This window comes from Bison bison, unplaced genomic scaffold (assembly GCF_000754665.1).
Source record: "Bison bison bison isolate TAMUID 2011002044 unplaced genomic scaffold, Bison_UMD1.0 scf7180017864531, whole genome shotgun sequence".
NCBI classification, from domain to species: Eukaryota; Metazoa; Chordata; class Mammalia; order Artiodactyla; family Bovidae; genus Bison; species Bison bison.
The window spans coordinates 9,129,078-9,149,130 of NW_011495081.1; the positions used below are offsets into that span (position 1 = coordinate 9,129,078).

At 37.5% G+C, this 20,053-nt stretch overlaps 1 protein-coding gene across 1 annotated transcript in view; it reads left to right on the forward strand.

Annotated features, from left to right (window-relative positions):
• Positions 1 to 20,053, forward strand: part of PDHX (pyruvate dehydrogenase complex, component X) — a 75,572-nt gene that overhangs the window by 17,795 nt on the left and 37,724 nt on the right. The window contains exon 2 of the mRNA XM_010831845.1: positions 5,235 to 5,315. Coding sequence (XP_010830147.1) covers positions 5,235 to 5,315 — 81 coding nt within the window. The remainder of the gene's footprint in view (positions 1 to 5,234; positions 5,316 to 20,053) is intronic.

Sequence of the window (20,053 nt, forward strand, 5' to 3'; positions counted from 1 at the left end):
CCATCCTAAAGGAAGTCAGTCCTGAATATTCATTGGAAGGATTGATGCTGAAGCTGAAACTCCAATACTTTGGCCACCTGATGTGAAGAACTGACTCATTTGAAAAGACCTTGATGCTGGGAAAGATTGAAGGCAGGAAGAGAAGGGGACGACAGAGGATGAGATGGTTAGATGGCATCACTAACTCAATGGATATGAGTTTGCGTGCGCTCTGGGAGTTGGTGATGGACAGGGAGGCCTGGCGTGCTGCATTCCGTGGGGTCGCAAAGAGTTCGGCACTACTGAGCTACTGAACTCAACTGACCTTTTCTGCTTTTTTAAAATATCTTTCCCTTTAAACTTTTTTCTTTAGTTTTTGTGTTTAACTTGCCTATTTGTCCCACACCATCTAATACTTACTTAGCACAGTTTCTGGTATTGTCAGTCACATCAGCCGATTTCTCAGTTAATGTACTTTTGTAGTTTCTGTATTTCTCTAGGTGTGTAGGTTCAACCTGTCTCCCAAAGGTCTTGTCTTTTACCTCTACAGAGGAGACAACCTCCAGTCTTCTGTTGAAGGATGGTGGTGTTACTCAGCACTTAAATAGCATTCACCCAAGTCTTCAAAGGGCCAGTATTTCCAAAGGTCTCAGTACTGCCAGTTCTTGGACCTTTGGGAAATTCTCATATAAACCAGGTTGATTATCTCAGGTTTTTCCACTTCTGGTTTAGCATTCAGCTTTCTTAGACTTTCTTAGTCAATCATTTGTCTTACTATCTACGTTATTCACTTTTCTGCTTCCAGAAGTGTTGTTCTACTGTTATTTCTTTTCTCCCTGTTCTTGTGAGTTTATGTCTAAAAGTAACAAGAAACAAAGAAACAAAAAGCATATATAATAAAGCCATCAACTAGAGACAGGTACTGTTGTCATTTTGGAGTAAATCCTTTCGGTCTTTGTGTACATACAAACTAAGTAGGTAGAAATTGGATTATGCCGTGTGGGTGTGTGGGTGTGTGGGTGTGTGGGTGTGTGCAGTCGCTAAGTTGTATCCGAGTCTTTGCAACCCCATGGGCTGCCGCTCTGCTTCCCTGTCCTTTACTTAGGCCATGTATACTGTTTGAGGGACATCTTTCATGATGTATGTTACTTTAAATACTATATTCAGACAAACTATTATGCATATGTTTTCTGTTGTTGCTCATTGACATTTTCAATCTATTCTTATATCAAAATAGGTATTTGAACAAAGACCGGTGTGACATCTTTACCTTTCTTTATTCAGTACTGCAGTGTTAATATTACTTTGTGCCCTGGTACTGATTTTGAAATTCCTTGTACTTCATATGGCCTTTTTTCATCCAGCCTGCAGGTGGCAGAATTGCTTTATCTAAGCAGAAAATTTAAAGGTCAATTTTATTTAATGAGTTCTTGTGTTAGAAAGAGAAGTGATTAAATGAAAAGCTTTCTCTCTATTAGGAAATAAGCAAATTAAAGAACAGAGAGCTGTGCTAATAAAGTTCTGGGTAATTTATTTCTTCGATTTGTCTATCCTCACTTCATGATTTCTGTGTTTGGATTATAGTCGCATTATGGAACAGAGCATGACCCTATGTAAATTGTGGAATGTCCTTAATTGTTAGAGTAATGGAGCTTAGATCTGCTTCATATTAGCCACCAAGCTATTTGTTCTGCCTTTGTATTTTAAGAGTTTGCTTATATTAATCTTTTTTTTTTTTTTAAATCTAGAGACCTTTTAGAATTTTGTGTAGATCTTCAATTTAAAACTTTTTAAATAGGTTTTGCTGATCTATGAGTGTTTTAAAATTAAAGACATGCTTTAGAGAATAAGAAATTAAATTAATGCACTATATTTGCAGTTGAAAACTGAATTATGCTTTAGAAAGATCAGAACATCAGATGTGAAGAAATTAGGAATTGTTTAGAAAAACTGCTATAGATTCAGTGAGTGAGTGATTGCTCATATGCTCAAATGCCTGATGAAGAAGGTAAAGCAGCAATATACTAAGGAAAAACGTGTTCTAAAAATATAAAATATATGCTAAAAAATGACAGTGCCATTCTGTTGAGGCAGAATATGAGATTAAAACAGTTGTGATGGATTGATGAGACTCTAAAATCAGTATATTTAAATGTAAACTGGAAATGTACATTACTTTAGTTACCTTAAAATATTTTAAATATTGTCTTTAACTGCTACAGCAGGGCAGACTTATCAGCCAATAGATATACTTTTTAGCTTGATAAAAAGAAACACTAAAATGACTACAAGAGGGTTAAAGTCTTAACACAATATGGGGTATTTTTTGAGTACTAAGTGAAATAACCTGTATGATCAGGGAAATAAAAAGCCACATTTCCTTTATTATAGTAATATGAATATGAATAGGAACTATAGTTGGTGCCCATTTCAAGGCCTCCTCAGTTTGCTAGGAGAAAGATAGAATGTACTGCTTATTGAAATGAGAAGGGAAGTGATATATAACTTCTAATGGAATTAAGCAATGTTATGTACAGGTTAAAATTCAAGGAGTCTAGAAAAGCCCATACTATCTTCAAAAGAATTGACGGCAGCCATCAGATATTACTTATGTGCAGCCCTTCATTCAAAACTGGTATTATGATTATGTAATTACCTTCCCACTGAAAAAAATATATTTGGAAAAGATGTGTATAGTCTTCAGGGAGAACGAGGATATACTAGAATGAAATATTCATTTTCATTAATAAATTAATACTTCCTTTTAAAAATGATTTTCTAGCATGAGAGTCTGAGGATAGATTGGTCAGATTAATCAGAAAACACATTCCACATTTTACTCTCCATAAGTCAGTATAATCAATCAGGAGATAGTACTGAATAATGGAAATGTCCAGAATGTCTTTGTTTTTTTGTCACCTTCATTTCAGAGAAGGATAATGATCTATTACAGAATTTTTATGTTCTATTGTCATTATTCAGAGAAGCAATTCCAGTTCACCCATGAAGGGTGGCTATATGAGGAATGACGTTTTTATTTTTAAAATATGAAAATTGTTGTGGTTCTTGATGTGGGAATTCATAAAATAATGTGAAATTTTCATAGTAAAGTACTTAATGTCAGAAATAATGGAAAATGTGATAGTCTCATAGGTGAGAGATTATAATAGGAGAGAATCGTAAAATAAATATTAGTTGTATCATGGCACCTAGAACCAAGGTATAAAAATATTGAAGAGAGACTTTGTTTTGAGAAAATCGAATTTGTGTTTGTCATACATCAGAATCTGGACATAGAATCATTGCAGCTCATTTAGTTTGCCTCCTTGTAGTGAAACTATGTACGTGGTTGTGAAGTATTCCATCTCATAATGTCAGGCTTGAACTTTTAATAGAGAGGGATTGTTAGGCTATTTGATTAGACACATGAAGAATACTCACATTTGAATTTCTGAGTGAATAGGCTATAAATAACCGATGACTAATTAATTGATGGTCCATATTGGTAAGGATCATCAATTATTGATGAGTGGTAATAGAGTGTAGGAGAGTACAGCCTTGGGAGTTAGGCAGAATTCAGATCCCTCGATCAGGGGCTATATTTTTCTCATATATGAAATGGGTGTGTTGACTTAGAATTTGGCTTGGGCTCTATCACTGTTGGGGTATTATTGAGAGTGATGATTCTACATTTGTATCCTTATAGTTTAGTACCAGTTGAGAAAGAGGCAAAAAGTCAGTCGGGTGGAAATCAGAGTAACAGTTTTAACGCTGATGATTTTGTTCAGTTGGAAAATGTGACTTAAGTCTGTGGCCTTCTACAGTTGGACTCCTGAGTACAACCCCTGTGTAGACTTTGGCCTTTTGTTTGAGAGAGAGTTTGTGTGTATAAACTACACATCCTGAGTAACTTCCCAGCACCCACTGGGCCTGCTGGCAGGAACAGAGGGAGTTGGACTTGCTGTCTGCTGTGAAGGCGGGTCCGTTTATGCCTACTGCATAGAAGAAGGGAAGGGAAAATGCAGGCTCCATATAGGCAGGCAGGTCTTATAATGAGAAGACAGGCAGGTGTATTTGTTCGGGTCCTTTTCCCAGTCCTTTAGAGGGGAGTGAATGAAAAGTGCAGGGAGGACAGAAGCTTCCTTCCAGGTATTTCAGAGATGGAACTTCTTTACCATGAAGCCATGGGAACTCCCCATTTGAAATTACATAAAAATTATTTGTTTCCCAAAGGAAATGTTTAACTTTATTTAACATTAGTATTAAATTTCCTTATTTCCAACCCCAAAACATCAATGGGGAGAAAAAGTCCTGTTCTACTCTTTTCCACATTTGAAATATGCTAGATGTGATATGTTTTGCTTTTTTATGTCAGAGAGGTGAATAATCTAAGAAGAGAATAAGTTTTGTAGAGGATTTCAGGGAATGTAGTTTGTTACTGTGGCTGCTGCTAAAGAAGCACCGGAGTGGGTAACTGTTTATTAGTATAACCTTCCCGTAAATTGTAATGTAACAACTGTGTGCTCTGGTCCTGGAAGGTGGAACTCTTGGAAGCACATCTGGCAAATATATGAAATATCTTCTTTTTTGATACTTGACGGAAAAGTAGCCCTGCTTTATTGAGAGGTCACACTGGCTTGAGTCTGTCTTTTTGGATCCTTAATCGAATTCTGGTATGGAACACAATCTCAGATTAATTTAATTACAGAAGTTCTCTTGCCAGATCATCCGCAACAAGGCAGACCTCTCCTTTTCACACTTAGCAGCAAGAACCCATGATTCTTGAATAGTATGTAATGTTAGGTGAAAGTAAAAACATAACCAGTTTTTTGAAGTTTAATCTTGATTATTCTGTTGTAAATCTAATCTTAATTATTGTGTTGTAGGTTATCAGAAACCAGTTTATTTTCTTTTTATTTGCCTTTTCCTTTGGTTGTTTTACCTGTAAATATTTTTTTTCTAATGACAAAAGGGGAAAGAGAAAAAGATGAAACATAAGTCAACTTTTTTTTTTTTTAATCTTGTAAGCGCCTGGCTTGAAAATATGCATAGAGGACTTGGGGGAACAATGAAAAAGGAATTGAAAATATTCTGGAAAAGATTACTGAACACTTAGTTTGACCAGTTGGCTGTCTTTCAGACTGGAATATTTTTTTCCTCAGATTGAATTTCATATTAATTTACTTGAACTTTTTGTTGATGCCTCGTGAGGTGTATTACTTATTGTGTTTAATCTTTCCTTTTTCCAATTTCAGCTGATCCTATTAAGATACTAATGCCATCACTGTCTCCTACAATGGAAGAAGGGAACATTGTGAAATGGCTGAAAAAGGAGGGTGAGTAGTGCATTACTAACACCTGTGTTATTTGATCATTTTTGTTTTTTCCTAATCTGCTGGTTTACACAATACATGATATACATGAAATGATCGGTTCTTATGCTTGTTAACCTTTATTGTTTAAATAAAAATTTCTTGTGGTAATGTAGCAAAGGTTTTATGGGGTTAGCCTGTATCTCTGCTTTCATAAGCAGAGAATGATCAGCTATTTTAAGGCTTTTTTGCAAGTTTTAGTTCTTAACACTTCCTTTAGTTTCAGCATCATAAAATTGTCAATTCCCTAAAGTTAGTTTGTTACTTTATAATGACTCTGTGTATGTGTGTTTTCCTGTAACTAGGCAATCTGATTATAAACTTCACTGGAAAAAACACATTAAAAAATACTAAAAAAAACTTACAGAAGAGCAGCAAAGGAGAGTTGTAGAAACATGTTACTAAGATGTTGAAACATGTTATTAAGCCTTTGTAATTAAAACTGTGGCATTGGTGCATAGAAAGACATACTACTAGAACTGAGTAGAAAATGAGGAAATAGACACAGATGCACACCATTATTTATAGTTTAAATAGTGAAGGAAGATGATACTAGATTTAGTCCTTGTGCTGTGCCAGGGATAAATTACAAATGACTCAGTCACTTAATGTACAAAAATGAAACTGGACAAGTACTAGGGAAAAAAAGCTAGTGAATTCCTCTGGAAGTAGATAATTACCCTAACTACAACTCAAGCTCCAGATGCAATAAAGGAACTACAGATAATTTGATAGTAAAAATAATAACTTTAGTATAGCTGAAAACATAATAAATACAGTAAAAAAGTGACAAATTGGAGAAGGGTGTTGCAGTTTTTAACCACAGAGGGTTAATATTTCTAAAAAGCACAGAATAAGAAAACTATCAGCTGGGCAAGATATAGGAGTAGAAGATTTGCAGAAAAGAACTACAAATTGCCTTTAAACACATGAAAAGTAATATTTTGTACTAATAAATACACAAACTAATACTACACTGATTTATTATTTCTTACCAATCACTTTAATAGAAGTTTAAAAGTTTGATAAGTTATCCTTTTGATGAAACTAGAGGGAATGGGAGGAAACAGGCACTCTCAAACACTGCTGGGGGAAATGCAAAATGGTATAATCCCTTGTTCAGTTGCTCAGTCATATCTGACTCTTTGCAACCCCATGGACTGCAGCACACCAGTCTTTCCTGTCCTTCTGTGTCTCCTGGAGTTTGCTCAAACTCATGTCCATTAAGTCGATGATGCTAGGGAAGAAAATTTGTCAATACCTAGAAAAATTACATTTATATTTACCCTTTGGCCAGGCAGTTCTATTTCTAGGGATCCTATCTCAAGGCAAAAATAAGAAAAGATACACATGTGAGGCTATTTATTACAGCAGTGTTTGTAATAGCAAAAGGTAGAAACAGTCCAGCTGTGGTCAGCAGAGTTTGATGAATAACATAGACTATACCCACAGCTATAAAAGGAATGAAGAGTATCTCTGTATACTATTGTAGCGAGACCTTCAGGGCAGAAAACCAAGGTGGAAACTGGTAGATACAGTATGTATCATTCACGAAAAAAAGAGATAGGAGTACTAATATTTGGAAATTTTAAAACAAAAAAAATTAACAAAAAAAAGTGGTTATCTATAGTGCAGTTGAGGAAACAGTGTGGTGAGTGGAGAGAGTAGACACTAGATTTCTCTGAATGTATCTTGTTTGTCTCCTTAACTTTAGAACATATACATATTTTGCATAATTTTAACACAATTTAATTTTAAAAGACTCCTAACCATGGAAACCAGATGAAGCAGAAGGACCTAATTATATGCTGACTAACTGATACAACAACCATGCAGAGAGGGGCTATTTCAAATGTCAGTAAACTGCTAAATTGTAACTGAAAGACAATGACATCTCTAAAAATATAAACTGTTTAGAGTAATTGTATTATAGTGGTTATGTTGGTTGTCTTTGTTACTCTAAGGTTTTTTAAAATGTGTTTTATGGGATAAGGCAGATGAGTGATTAAGCTGATATTATTGGGAACCCAGCCTTTGGGTGTGTTTTAAAGGAAAACATATGAAAGATGGCTATGGTTAAGGGAAGATCCTGTGCTGATTAATTTTCTAGCTCTTTTCCGTGGCAGGGCCTGGAAAAACGCCAAGCCTGCTAGCGATGAGCACCCCTAACAATGAGACTATAGTCGCTAAATGCCATTTCCTGCTGAAGTTAACCAGAGCTTCTTGGAAAATAGCTGCTTCCAGGTCTGTGGCAGGCAGTGTACAAGATGGAACGTGAAAGTCGCTCAGTCATGTCTGACTCTTGTGACCCCCATGGACTGTACAGTCCATGGAATTCTCCAGGCCAGAATACTAGAGTTCTCTTCTCCAGGAGATCTTCCCAACCCAGGAATTGAACCCAGGTCTCCCGCGTGGCAGACAGATTCTTTACCAGCTGAGCCACCAGGAAAGCCCAGGAATGCTGCAGTGGGTAGCCTATCCCTTCTCCAGTGAATCTTCCCTACCCAGGAATCGAACTGGGGTTTCCTGCTTGAACATATTGTCAATTTAGAAAGCAAAGCAGTTATCAAAAACTCCTGAAAGTGAAGTCACTCAGTCATCTCTGACTCTTTGCGACCCCATGGACTGTAACCTACCAGGCTCCTCTGTCCATGGGATTTTCCAGGGAAGAATACTGGAGTAGGTTGCCATTTCCTTCTTCAGAGGATCTTCCCGACCCAGGGATCGAACCTGGTTCTCCCACACTGCAGACAGACTCTTTACTGTCGGAGCCACTGGAAAAACCTTTCAAGCTAAGTTTCCCCAAAACTCCTGAGGGCATCTTAATGGACTCAGGACTCAAAAATGGGCCAATTTGTGGATCAGTAAGAGTGATATCTATGGTGTATTTTGAAACACATTAAATATATTTGAATTCAGAGCTTTCAAAAATTCTCCTTTAGGGAATGCCAGTAAAGTAACTCATTTTGAAAACTGACGATAAGTGGAAAGACTCAAGTATTGTCCTTGCCTTTCTTCTACGAATTGTAGCTCAGAATAACTAAGTGCAAAGAAATTTCTAATTAGTGGCATATTTCCCAATTCTTAAAAGATGGAGGAATGATAGAATGTCACTGTGTCACAATTTTGCAGACTCTGATGAATTAAGGGATATTGCCAGTGATCATCAATGGCGTGCTATTATCACAAAAAGAGAGAAAACCAGCTAGTACACCCCACCAGCTATAAGATTGTCTTGCCAGAAACTTGAGCCAAATGTGGTCAAGCTTATAGTTCTAACACCAATTTCCAGGAGATATAGAGGATGTATTCAGTGACACCATGAGGAGTATAGCAGCATAATCCAGTTCCAGTGTAGGGACCTTATTTTGTTTATGATTCAAGTAACTAAAACATTTGGGCACATTGGAAAATTACATGTTTAATGAGATTAAGGCATTAATCATTTTAGAGGTTTAATGGTACTGTGATAATCATTTTAAAAATTTTATCTCTAAGAGATATGAGTTGAAATACTTACGTATGAAATGACAGTATGTCTGGCATAAACTTCAAAATACCTCTGGTGGGAGGATGAGCAAAGTTGTTCATGAGTCAACTGACAGTTGTAAAAGTTTCTAAGTTGGTTTATTAACTCTCTTCATCACTTCTGAGATGTTTCTGCTAATCTTTTCTAAAGTTGTACAGTCTGTAGCCTTTGGGATATAACTTGGAGTGAGAAACTACTCTTTCCTCAGCTTTTTATAAGCTCAATGTGAATTTTGAATCTTGTTAGTAAGAGAATATTTGTTATAATAGTACCTAAGCTGTATTAATCTCTTCCTTATATAGAAACCATTTTACCAGATTTTTTAGAATGTGTTTACTGAAGTAACATTGGTTTCTAGCACTGTGTATTTCGTGTGTACAGACTCATATTTCTTCTCCCTGTGCTGCGGTATGCTCACCACCAAAACCTTAAGTCTCCATCTGTCACCATGTGGCTGATCCCCTTTACCCATTTTGTGCTCTCTGCCTTCCCCTCCCCTTCCCCTGATTACTAGGTAACCACTCTTCTGTTGTCTGTGGCTCTGTGTTTGTTTGATTTATTTGTTTTGTTTGTTATATTCTTTGTATGAGTGAAATCATATTTATCTTTCTTTGCATTATTTCATTTAGCATAATACCCTCAAGGTCCATCCATGCTGTTGCAAATGGCAAAATTTTCATCTTTTTTATGACTGAGTAGTATTCCATTAAATAATGTATTTATGTATATATCTCACATCATTATCCATTTATCTGTTGATGATCACATAAGTTGTTTTTATACAACTTAAGTATTATAGTAATTCTTGTAAATAATTATTTTGCCAGATTTTAAATACTTAGTATGGTGCTTAAAAAAATATGACTAAGTATATGGAGGCCAAAGAGATGAGGATGCTACAGTGCTCGTGGTACAAAAGAACAGAGGAAAAATTACTGTGGAGGAAGCTGGAGAAGGAGACGTTTTATTTTTCTGGCAGCTGGTTTCTTTTCCTCTTTTGTTTCTGTTGTCATTGCCATGTACCAGGTATTGGCTGTGGGATGGCTTCTTTAGCCATCTCCGTGTGCTTTACTCCTCCTGCAACATATTAAACTTTTGGAGAGTTGAATTTCCATTAGGGTTTGTTGAACAGATGTTTAGCAATATTGACCATATGAGTTCCCCATAGCCATTATTATGCCTCAGATTGAGAAATGATAAACCAGGCATTAAACATGTAAAGGGAAGAGGAATGAGTGAGCTGAGAATGAAGGACATGGTCCGGGAGGACTGACCCCAGCGGGTAGCCCTGAAAGGACTTCTGGGGTCTCTGTGAGATTCAGTGGGCACAGATGTCATCCAGACAAATGCTGGGATTGAATGGTCCACTCTAGTGCTTATGAAGTGGTATAGAGAGGGTTTAGGCAGTGGGCAGGAGTTCAGAGTATGACACGGCTGTGCTGTGATTCCAGGAAATGAGCCATTCATGGCAGTGACACAAGTGTTGGGGCTGGGAAGCAGGCTGCAAGTGGAAGGAAGTACAAGCTTGGAAGTATGAGAGAAAAGTGCCCGGTTCTTGTGGGTTAGGGGCAGGACTGGGGTGCTCGAAAGGCAATGAGACAAATGATAGAATGGGCCTTGCGGCCAGAGTTTGGATCTGTGGGCTGGGCCAATACAGGAGATGAGAGGTATGACACAAGGAGGCTCTTTTGTGACCCCGTGGACTGTAGCCTGCTAGGCTCCACTGTCTGTGAGATTTCCCATGCAAGCCTACTGGAGTGGATTGCCAGTTCCTTCTCGAGGACATCTTCCCAGCCCAGCAGTAGAACCCAGGTCTCCTGCATTGCAGGCAAAATCCTTACCACTGAGCCACCTGGGGAGCTCTCTAAAGCCATATGCTAACAGACAAATATACTTGTTTGACTTGGAATTTAAAATGCCTGCTCTGTTGAAAATGTTCTCTCATAGGCCTCTTCTCATGAGGCTTTGGGGGTTCAGATTTGTAGTAGTTGCCTTTTCTGGAAACGCACAAGTAGAGGTGAAGCAGTCTTGGGCTGATAGTCTTCCTGGATTACTTGGCAGATGCCATTATTCTGGAAAACATAGTCTCTAAGCCAGTTCACACAAGATTCCCAGATAAAGTCCCACTTTAACCACAAATTCACAATTCCAAATTTAGTAATTGACATAGAAGCTCCCTTTTAGGAGCAAAAGTCATTAGACATAACAAGCAGCAGAATTAGACCTCCAAGAACTTCAGTTAATTGGAATTACTGCATATATCAAAACATATGTTTGAAATGATAAAACTTGTAAGAGAAGGAATTGAAACTATGAAAAAAGACAAACACAATCCAGACAGATTTGAAAAAGACAAGTAGAACTTCTAGGAATGAAAAATATTGTCTCCAAAATTAGAAAATGTAAAACTCAGGTTTGGGTTAAAGTGTAGACGTGACTGACAAAGGTTTCGTGAAGTCCAACCTGAGATTAGTCTGCATGCAGCAGTGAGATAAAGCAGTAGAAAATATAAAAGAGAAGCTGAGACATGGAGAATAGAATGAGAATCCTCTACTAACCCAATAGGAAGAATTCCACAAGGACAAAAAGAGAGAATGAGGAAGAGGTAATAACCAAAAAAAAAACCTGACAGAGACTTTTCTAGAATTTGAGAAAGACAAATGTCATGTAAATGAAAGAAACAGTGCTTCATTAGGAAGCATTTTGAGTCATTGGCTCTGCAGGGTTGCTGCCACCTTTTAAAGTAATTATCAGTATCTAAGAAAGTTCCACCTTTATTAATAATGCAGTCAGTTGGAATCTATTTTTAAGTTTCTTTTTTCCTGATGAATTACAGAGCTTTGGCTGTTTCCATATTCAGCATGACAGAGTGTTGGTGTCATTAAATAATGATTCAGACACAGACCAGCCTTTTAAGATTATTATAAAAAGATTAAATTTCTTCACACTTTGAGACCTGAGGGGCAAGTATTAATAGATAAGAGGGTTCTTTGGACCACATTTATCTCTTGGTCTTTCAGCTCACTGGCAGTCTGATAAGTTATTCACAGCCATTAGAATATGGTGAGTATGATGAAGAGCCAGGAGACAAATGGTTTCATTATTCTGTTCTTTTTTAATTTTGATTACACGTGCTGTTTTCATATAGGACAAGCCAGGATGTACTTGAAGCCCTTGGAGGCTGTTTCCTTGATGGTTGCTTTTAAAATTCTGTGTTCTACCAGCTGAGGAGAAATGTTTACCAGTACACATAAGTAATAGAGAGAAGTCTAAATCCTTGATTCTCTATAATTCACTGGCTTCTTTTTTAAGTTCATCACCTTTATGAATTTTTTTGGTGTGTGTGAGCATAATTTAGTTCTTTATGTATTGTATACATGGGTAGGATTATATATGGCTTAGTGTGTTTAGTGCTTGATACACAACTTGGTTCTATCATTATGTGTTAAAAACATTTATATTCTGTAAGAAAACATTTATATACTTTTTATCTCACTAGCTACATTTAAAAAACATTTTTATCTTGAGATCTTTATTGTATGGTTACTATTTAAAACACTGAGTTTAAACTTTCAGGCATTTAAGAGGATTGAAATTTTTTTCATGAAAAAAAATAATGTGTCTAATTTTGAATCTAATTTATTTTTAAGCTAAGGCTAATGATCTGATGGTGGATGGCAGTTGGCTCTTACAAACTAACATTTCTTGAAAATGGGAGACTGTAATTCACAACTGTTACGTGTGTGTGTGTGTGTGTGTGTGGTAAGCCAAGGCAATAAGAGTGCTGTGTAAAAAACTCTGGCCTGGATTTGTCCTTTGGGGTTCCCACTCTGCCATGAAATATCTGGAAGTGAGTTTAACTAGATGATATATAAGATAAATCCTTGACTTCAGAATTCTGTGATAACTCAGTTTCCTTCTCTTTTTTGAAGTCATAGTGTTTCATAACCTCCTCAGGAGTCTCATGAGTGTCATATGAAATCTGCCTCATACATGGAGGGTAGGGAGAAATGGAAGAAAGAGGCTCCAGTTTGATAATGTGCCAAGTTTAATAAGCAAGGGGACTTTCATGAGAGGCCACAGGCTGGGTTGAACCGCACACCACCAGCAAGAATCTTAAAAGTATACAGAGGCCTACACTGGGCTCAGTCACATACACTGTCCAGGTGATCTCAGCACCAGAATTCTATCTCATGGCTATGTTCATGGACAGCTTGTAGGGCTGGGAAGGCAAGCAGAGTGCACGTTTCACAGACAGGGAGTGGGTGAGGGACTTCCATTCGCTCTTGTACAGCCAAGTGGTCACAGCCTCCTGATAACCACTATCATCACACGGAAACATGTAATGATACCGCATATAAATTATTCCCATCTTTGTTGATCTAATGAGTGTTAGAAAAGTAGTTTCATAATGAATATTACGATACTTAATTTCAGTCTGAGGATTAAGTAAAGAATATGCATCATTAAGTTAGTAGAGAAAACAGTTCAAAAATGCTAGGTAACATGTACAATTTCAAAATCTGTTGAAAGGTGAATTGTACTGCAATTCCACATTTTTATTTCAAGTTTGTTATTTGATAGGGGAAGTGTGCATCAGTTATTTTTATTTAAAGTGTATATAGATTATTTTTTCATCAATTTAAAGGTCAAATCAAAGGGGTCGCAAAGAGTTGGACATGACTGAGTGACTGAACGGAACTAAACTGGAAGGTCAAATCTGTTAAAACAACAAAAAGGAAGAAAATATTCTTGTTCCCTCCTATTGTGAGAGCATATTTAAGAATATGAAAAACATTGTTTTCTTTCTTGAGATATTTAAGAGCATATCCTGAAACACTGGAACAAAACTAGGCTGAGATACTAACAGTTGTGTGCGATACTTGGCCACATCTGGAACCCACGTAGAACTTGCTTTACAGCTGTGTTACTGCTGCCGCGCTTGGTGTTTTTATCTGTCAGAAACTGTCACTTCATGTGGGCTTTGCTTCTGTCATGTGACTGGGAATCTTGAATATTTCAAACAATTTTTAAGCAAACCTTAGATTATATCTAACTAATATAGTGTATAGAATTCAGAAATAAAACTGTCTTGGATGAGTTGATCACTGAATTGTTATAACCAGGTGCTACTGGAAAGTTAAATGGGTCTCTGGCTTTTATTGTAGATGGCTTTGGTTACTGTTTTTTTCTGGGGATTTGTATACATGTTTGGATGCTAAAATGGAAAAATTTTTAAATGTGTGTTTCACACATAACTTCAATGTTGTTTCAGTATACTACTATTTTAACAGCTTTTGAGGTATAATATACACACTGTAGTCTTCACCTATTTTAAATGCACAATTCAGTGATTTTTTAGTGAATATATAGAGTTCTGAAACCGTCATCAAAATCCAGTTTTAGAACATTTCTATCACCCTCCAAAAAATCCCTAATGCTTGATTACAGTCACTTCTTTCTCTTACCACTATCTTGATCTGCTTTTGTCTCTAAAAATTTGCCTTCTCTGGGCATTTAATGTAAATTAGAATCATGTTTTATGAAGCCTTTTGTGACTGGCTTCTTTGATTTAGCGTGATCTTGCAGTTCATCCATGTTGTAGCATGTATCAGCAATTCATTCCTTTTATTGCTGAATCACATTTCATCATTATGAATAGCATTTCCCATTTATTGTTAATATTTCTATTATGGCAGAATTCTAGAGTTGATGAGTGGAATTACAGGTTATGTTATTCAGCAGAGCTTTCTGTGGTGATGGAAGTGTTCTGTGTCTGCAATGTCCAGTGTAATAGGCGTTAGCCACATGTGTGATGGGCATTGCAGTACAATGTAAGAGCAGAGGGATGTAGGGAGGTTAACTTTGCCTAGCAGTTTCCTTCTCAAACAACTACTCATGCCTTCAGCCCTCAGAGTAGGACTTCAGATGGCCTAGGAGCTGAGTTGCCTGGGCCGTGGGGCATACAAATGGTATCTTTTCATGTGTGGTGGAAAGAGTTGGCAAATCCTGACTAGGGGCCCCTTCTCTATCCTCCTTCGCTGCCTGGGCACTGACTGGATGGGACTTCTTGGCCTGCTTGTTAGTCTTCTTCCTCAGTCAGACTAGAAACTTCTTGAAGCAGGTCTATTTTATTATTATTTACCATCAGGCCTTGCGCAGTGTCATTCACATAGGGGCAGCTAGTAAATATTTGTGTTGATAAACAGTTATTTTTGTCTCTCATCATAGTTGTCATCATGGTTCAATTTAACACTAAGATGAGGTGTTTTCTTTAATGTTCATGTAGACGTGACTTACTTGGTCTCCCGCCGCTACCACCACACACACCTTTTAAGTAAAGACTTGGATTCTTCACATTCGGCAGAACAGAATTATTCTGCGAAAGTCATGGAATGTGCTTAGTTGATACAGATTATCACTAACTGTCTGGTCTGGACACACCCAGAATCTGAAAGAGAAAGGGACGCCTGCCCGCGCGTACTCCAGTCCTCAGCCGCCCGCCGGGACAAAGGCTCAGCATGATGACGATGCTGGCTTCGGTGCTGGGGAGCGGCCCCCGGGCGGGCCTCTGCTCTGGCCCCTCCTGGGGCCCGCACTCTCGCTCCGGGCCCGCTCCACCTCGGCTGCTGACCCGCACCGCCAGGCGATGGCGCAGGAACACGGCGAGGCCGCCGGCTCCTTCTACAGCCAGTCAGCCCTCCTCCTCGCGGCCGCTGAGGAGCCGTCTGTCGCCTCGCGCCGGCCCTGGTGCTCTGTACCAGCCTCTCGGGCTTCTCCTCTAGACTGAACTCGTTGTGGACAGAGCCACATTTTACTGTTGTGTCTACACCCGTGCTTACTGATGAATGCCTTATGTACTAAACGAGTGTTGAATGATCTGTCTGAAATGATGAGTACGCACGCAGTAGGGAACTAGAATGAATCTTGGTTCTCAATGGTCATTCATAACATATCTAACTTCTTAATCTAAAGATGTTGTGCTTTTTGAAGAGGTATGTGAAGAGTTAACATTGGCAGTTTCATGACTTTTTTTTTCCTAATGGCTGTACATTCAAAATCTTCCTTAGAGTCAGAGAGAGATTAATAAGTAACTTGGTCAAAATTACCAACCAGTAAGTGTCAGGGCTTGGAATAAACCTGTGTCTGTGTTGGAAGAGCTCTTTGTAACTCCTGTGCCTTGCAGGCTCTCCAAGTTATAGCACTAAATTGTAGACCAAGGCTGAAACTGAGTATATTTGGAATCCTCATGGCTCAAAATTCTTCTTTGGCGTTCACTTTATCTTTGATTATTGATGTGTATGTAGAACCTTAGTTGTGTGATATTAGGGGTAATGTGCCTTACATAATAATACAATGTTTTACACCTTGCTGTGGTTCCTGGGGAAAGTTCACCACATAATTAGATGCTTCTCTCTGTTTATTTACATTTTATCTCCCTCTCAGGACTCTCATATAGCTGATATATATGTCTGTTTTTTGTGAATGGGTGTACATTTAATTAAAATAAAAAGACAGGATACATGAGTTTTTAAATGTCAGAAACATGCTACAAATCAAATGTAGAACTGAAAGAAACGGTTCAGCTTTGTTTCAAGGACAGTTTGGTGTATACCTTATAAGGAAATGAGGAGTTGTGATATTACTTCAGTTTTTCCCTGAAATGTTTTCATCTCACACTCATTATGTATGAGGCACTGTCTGGAGTCCTGGGGAATGAGGCAGAGTATGAAACACCTGAGGTGCCTCCTATTCCTATTGTGAAGTTCATAGTTTGGTAAATAGAGGAAAACCCATTTTTAAAAAATAATAGCAGGAGCGTAAAATTTCATAGTGCAACTTGTGGTTAATTACAACTACTCTAGGGATTCAGGAATAGGAGCAAAATGATCTAGGTTGATCTATGGCTGAGATACGATTTGCGAACGATTTTCAAAGGGTGTTTGGAATTTGAAACAGGCAAGCACAAATGACAAAACACTATTATACAGTTTTCCTTTGGGCAGAATTTCTTTCCTGGGTGTCTAAAAGGATTTAAGTGCCAGGTTGCCTCTTTCAGTTGTTTTTTCCACGGTTACAACAGAAACGTATTAGGATGTGATTCCTTTCCGTTTGCAATGTAGCCTGTCCTGACTACCCTGAAATGTGTCAAATAAAGAAGTAACGTGAAATTGTGTACTCTGGCACAGCAGCTTTCTCTGAGTGACAGACAGGATTCCTTTTTGGGTCTGATTCCTGCTTGCTTCACCAGCCTAATCTCTCATGGCTTCTCTCAGGTACTATTGGCCAGATCCTTTGAAGGCCCCTGTTCCTCTTTTGCCTCGGGGGGGCTTTGGGTATGCTGTGCTTTCTGCCTGGATCACTTGCCCCTTTACTAGATTGCCTCCTCCTCATTTTTTCAGGCTCAGATTTTTCTTTTTTTTTAAGAAAGCCTTCTCTCATCTACCAAAAACTGAATTAGATGCCCCTCTTGAATGTTGCCATAGCATCCTGATTTCACCTAATCCCACTGTAATTCCACTTAATTTGTCACAAGATAGTAAGGAAGCTTCATAAGGTCAGAAATCTTAACCGTTTTGTTTTTTGTTTTCCCCTCACTGTTGAATCCTCAGTACCATAATATATTTTCAATAAATATTGGTTAAGTAGGAAAATTTCTCTGGGATTAGACAGAGAGAGCCTATTAGGTGTTCAGTAAATATCTAACAGATAGTTTATTTCATTAAAATAGTTCGTATTGGTTGTTCTGAACTATTTTAACTGAGGTATATTATAGCCATCTATGTGAAAATCTTGGTATTCAGTGAAGGAGTTTTAGTACAGTGAACTTCTAGAGCATATTCGTTATTTCTGCGTTTTAGATTTTCCTTCATGTTCTTTTATTGAGTATGTCTATTCATGTTGCTATGCCAGCTGTTTTTGGTGGGTATGCAAGGGGGTGTGTTTCTGTGTTTTGTATTTTTCTTTCTCCTTTTATTCTATTTTTGTTTTAGGTCTGTTTCTTATAAGCAACATTTACCCAGATTTTATTTTTTTTATTTGTTTTGATAATCTCTTATAGTAGGTGGTTTTAATCCATTTATATTAATTGCAGTTACTGGTATGTTTGAACTTCTGCCATTTTTGTGTTTTCTGTTTTTATTCTTTGCTTTTTTCTTTTCATGCATCTGCCTTTAATTAGATAATACATCTTGTTATTTTCTATATTTCCTGCTTTTATGAATGCTGTAGATTGTATTTCCATTTTTATATTTTTTGGCATATACCATTGTTTTTAGGATACATATTTATGTATATGTTGCCAGTGGAATGTAGAATTATCCAGTATTTTTTTTTCTCTTGTCTATATCAAAATTCTGTATGTTTTATCAAGCCAAAACTAACTTTGCCCATCTTGCTATTTTTTAGTGTTTGGTTGTAAACTTTTGTAGCCCCTCGGACATTCCCTCGTAAATGACCGCTAGTTAGCACGTCCTCGTTTCCTGTGCTGGCTTGTGTTGCATAGGCCATGCGGCCCCTCTGTCTGCTTTTCTGTTTGATAAACTGCATTTTGTAGTAGCTCATCAATAAGTGGTACATTTTCTTAGCTTTTATGTATTTAAAGAATACTTTTCCTTCATTCCTGAATGGTGGTTTGGCTGCATATAAAATTCTAGACAGTTATTTTTCCCCAGCTTTTTGAAGATACTACTGCATTGTCTTCTGACTCTATTGCAGCTGCTGAGAAGTGTGCTCTCAGTCTGTCATTCCATTGAGGTAATCTCTTTTTTTTCCCTCTGATAGCGTTTAAGATTGTGTTTCTGTTGTTGACTGTATGCAACTTCTATACGGTGTATCTACAATGTGGAGTCACGTGTATGCAGTAATTCTTTTTATCAAGGTATTACCTGCACAAAGTGTAAACTCAGTTAATTTTTATATGCACATGTATCCAGGTTACCAACACCTAGTCACAATGCAGAATATTTCCAGCAAGTTCCAAGACTCCCTATATCCCCTCCTAGTCGATACATCATAGATCACCACACTGTAAACTCATTTAGTACGCTTTCATTTTGAAGATACATATCTCTTTTCAGCTCTAGAAATTCTCAGCAATTATCTCTTCAGTTACCGTTTCTCCACTATTCTCTCCCATCTCTTCCCTTGGAACTCCTTTGGACAAATGTTGCAGCCTCAATTTATGTCCTAGCTGCTCTTTTCTACTTAACTTTGTCTGCTCATATTAAGTTCCAGGTAGTTCACTGAAGCTATCTTTAATTTACTAAATCGTTCTTTCACTACCTCACCTGTAGAACATATCCATTGACTGTTTTTTTTTTTTTTAAATAAAATTTCATTCATTGTATTTTTCATTTCTAAAATTTCCAGTTTAGTTTTTTTTCCCCTTTCAACCTGATAATGTTTTGTTTCTGTACATTATTTTTCTTTTTTAATCTCTTGTTCTTGTGATGGATCTTTTATCTTTGTTTGTTTCTGAACATCCTTAAGATACTTATTTTAAAATCTTTGGTGGGTTGCATTAAACAAGTTGCATCTGAAATGAATTTCTGAGTCGTTTCCTGATTTCTGTGGTTTTCTTTCTTGGCATTAAATTTCTTCATGTTTTGGAACTTTGTTTTACCATTTACTTTTGAGGGGAATGTTTTTGTTTTAGTTTCAATGTCTTCCCACCTGTTCCTGAGTCTCCCCTTCCCCACCCCTCAGTCTAGGGATGTTGCTAGATCTTGTTGATACTTGGTATACTGGCAGATGCACTAATGGAGCCAGAGGGTGGCTTGGCTCTGTTCCTGGTCTTCAGGTAGTTTTTGTTCCCTTCTTAGTACCTTATTAGACCCACACTTCTGATATAAAGTCATAGTTCTAGTCAGAGGTTTGGGTTCCTTATTTTATCAGTCTTCTGTTACAAGTAGAGCCATGATCCAGCCCTAGCTTTAAGGAGAGAATCGATGTGAGTAGTTCCCTGCTTTTAGTTCCCTTTGCGCCAAAGAAAACCACTATACATCACCCTTACTGTGTACCTGCTTTTAGATCCAGAAGCCAGCAGGTCAGGTTCTGCTCTCCATTTTTGAATATCCATACCATTTCTGTTGCACAGAAACATTTCTTATTTGACCTTAGCTGTGTCTTTGATTTTCTCTCATCATGCTTCATATGTTTTTATTCATTTTTG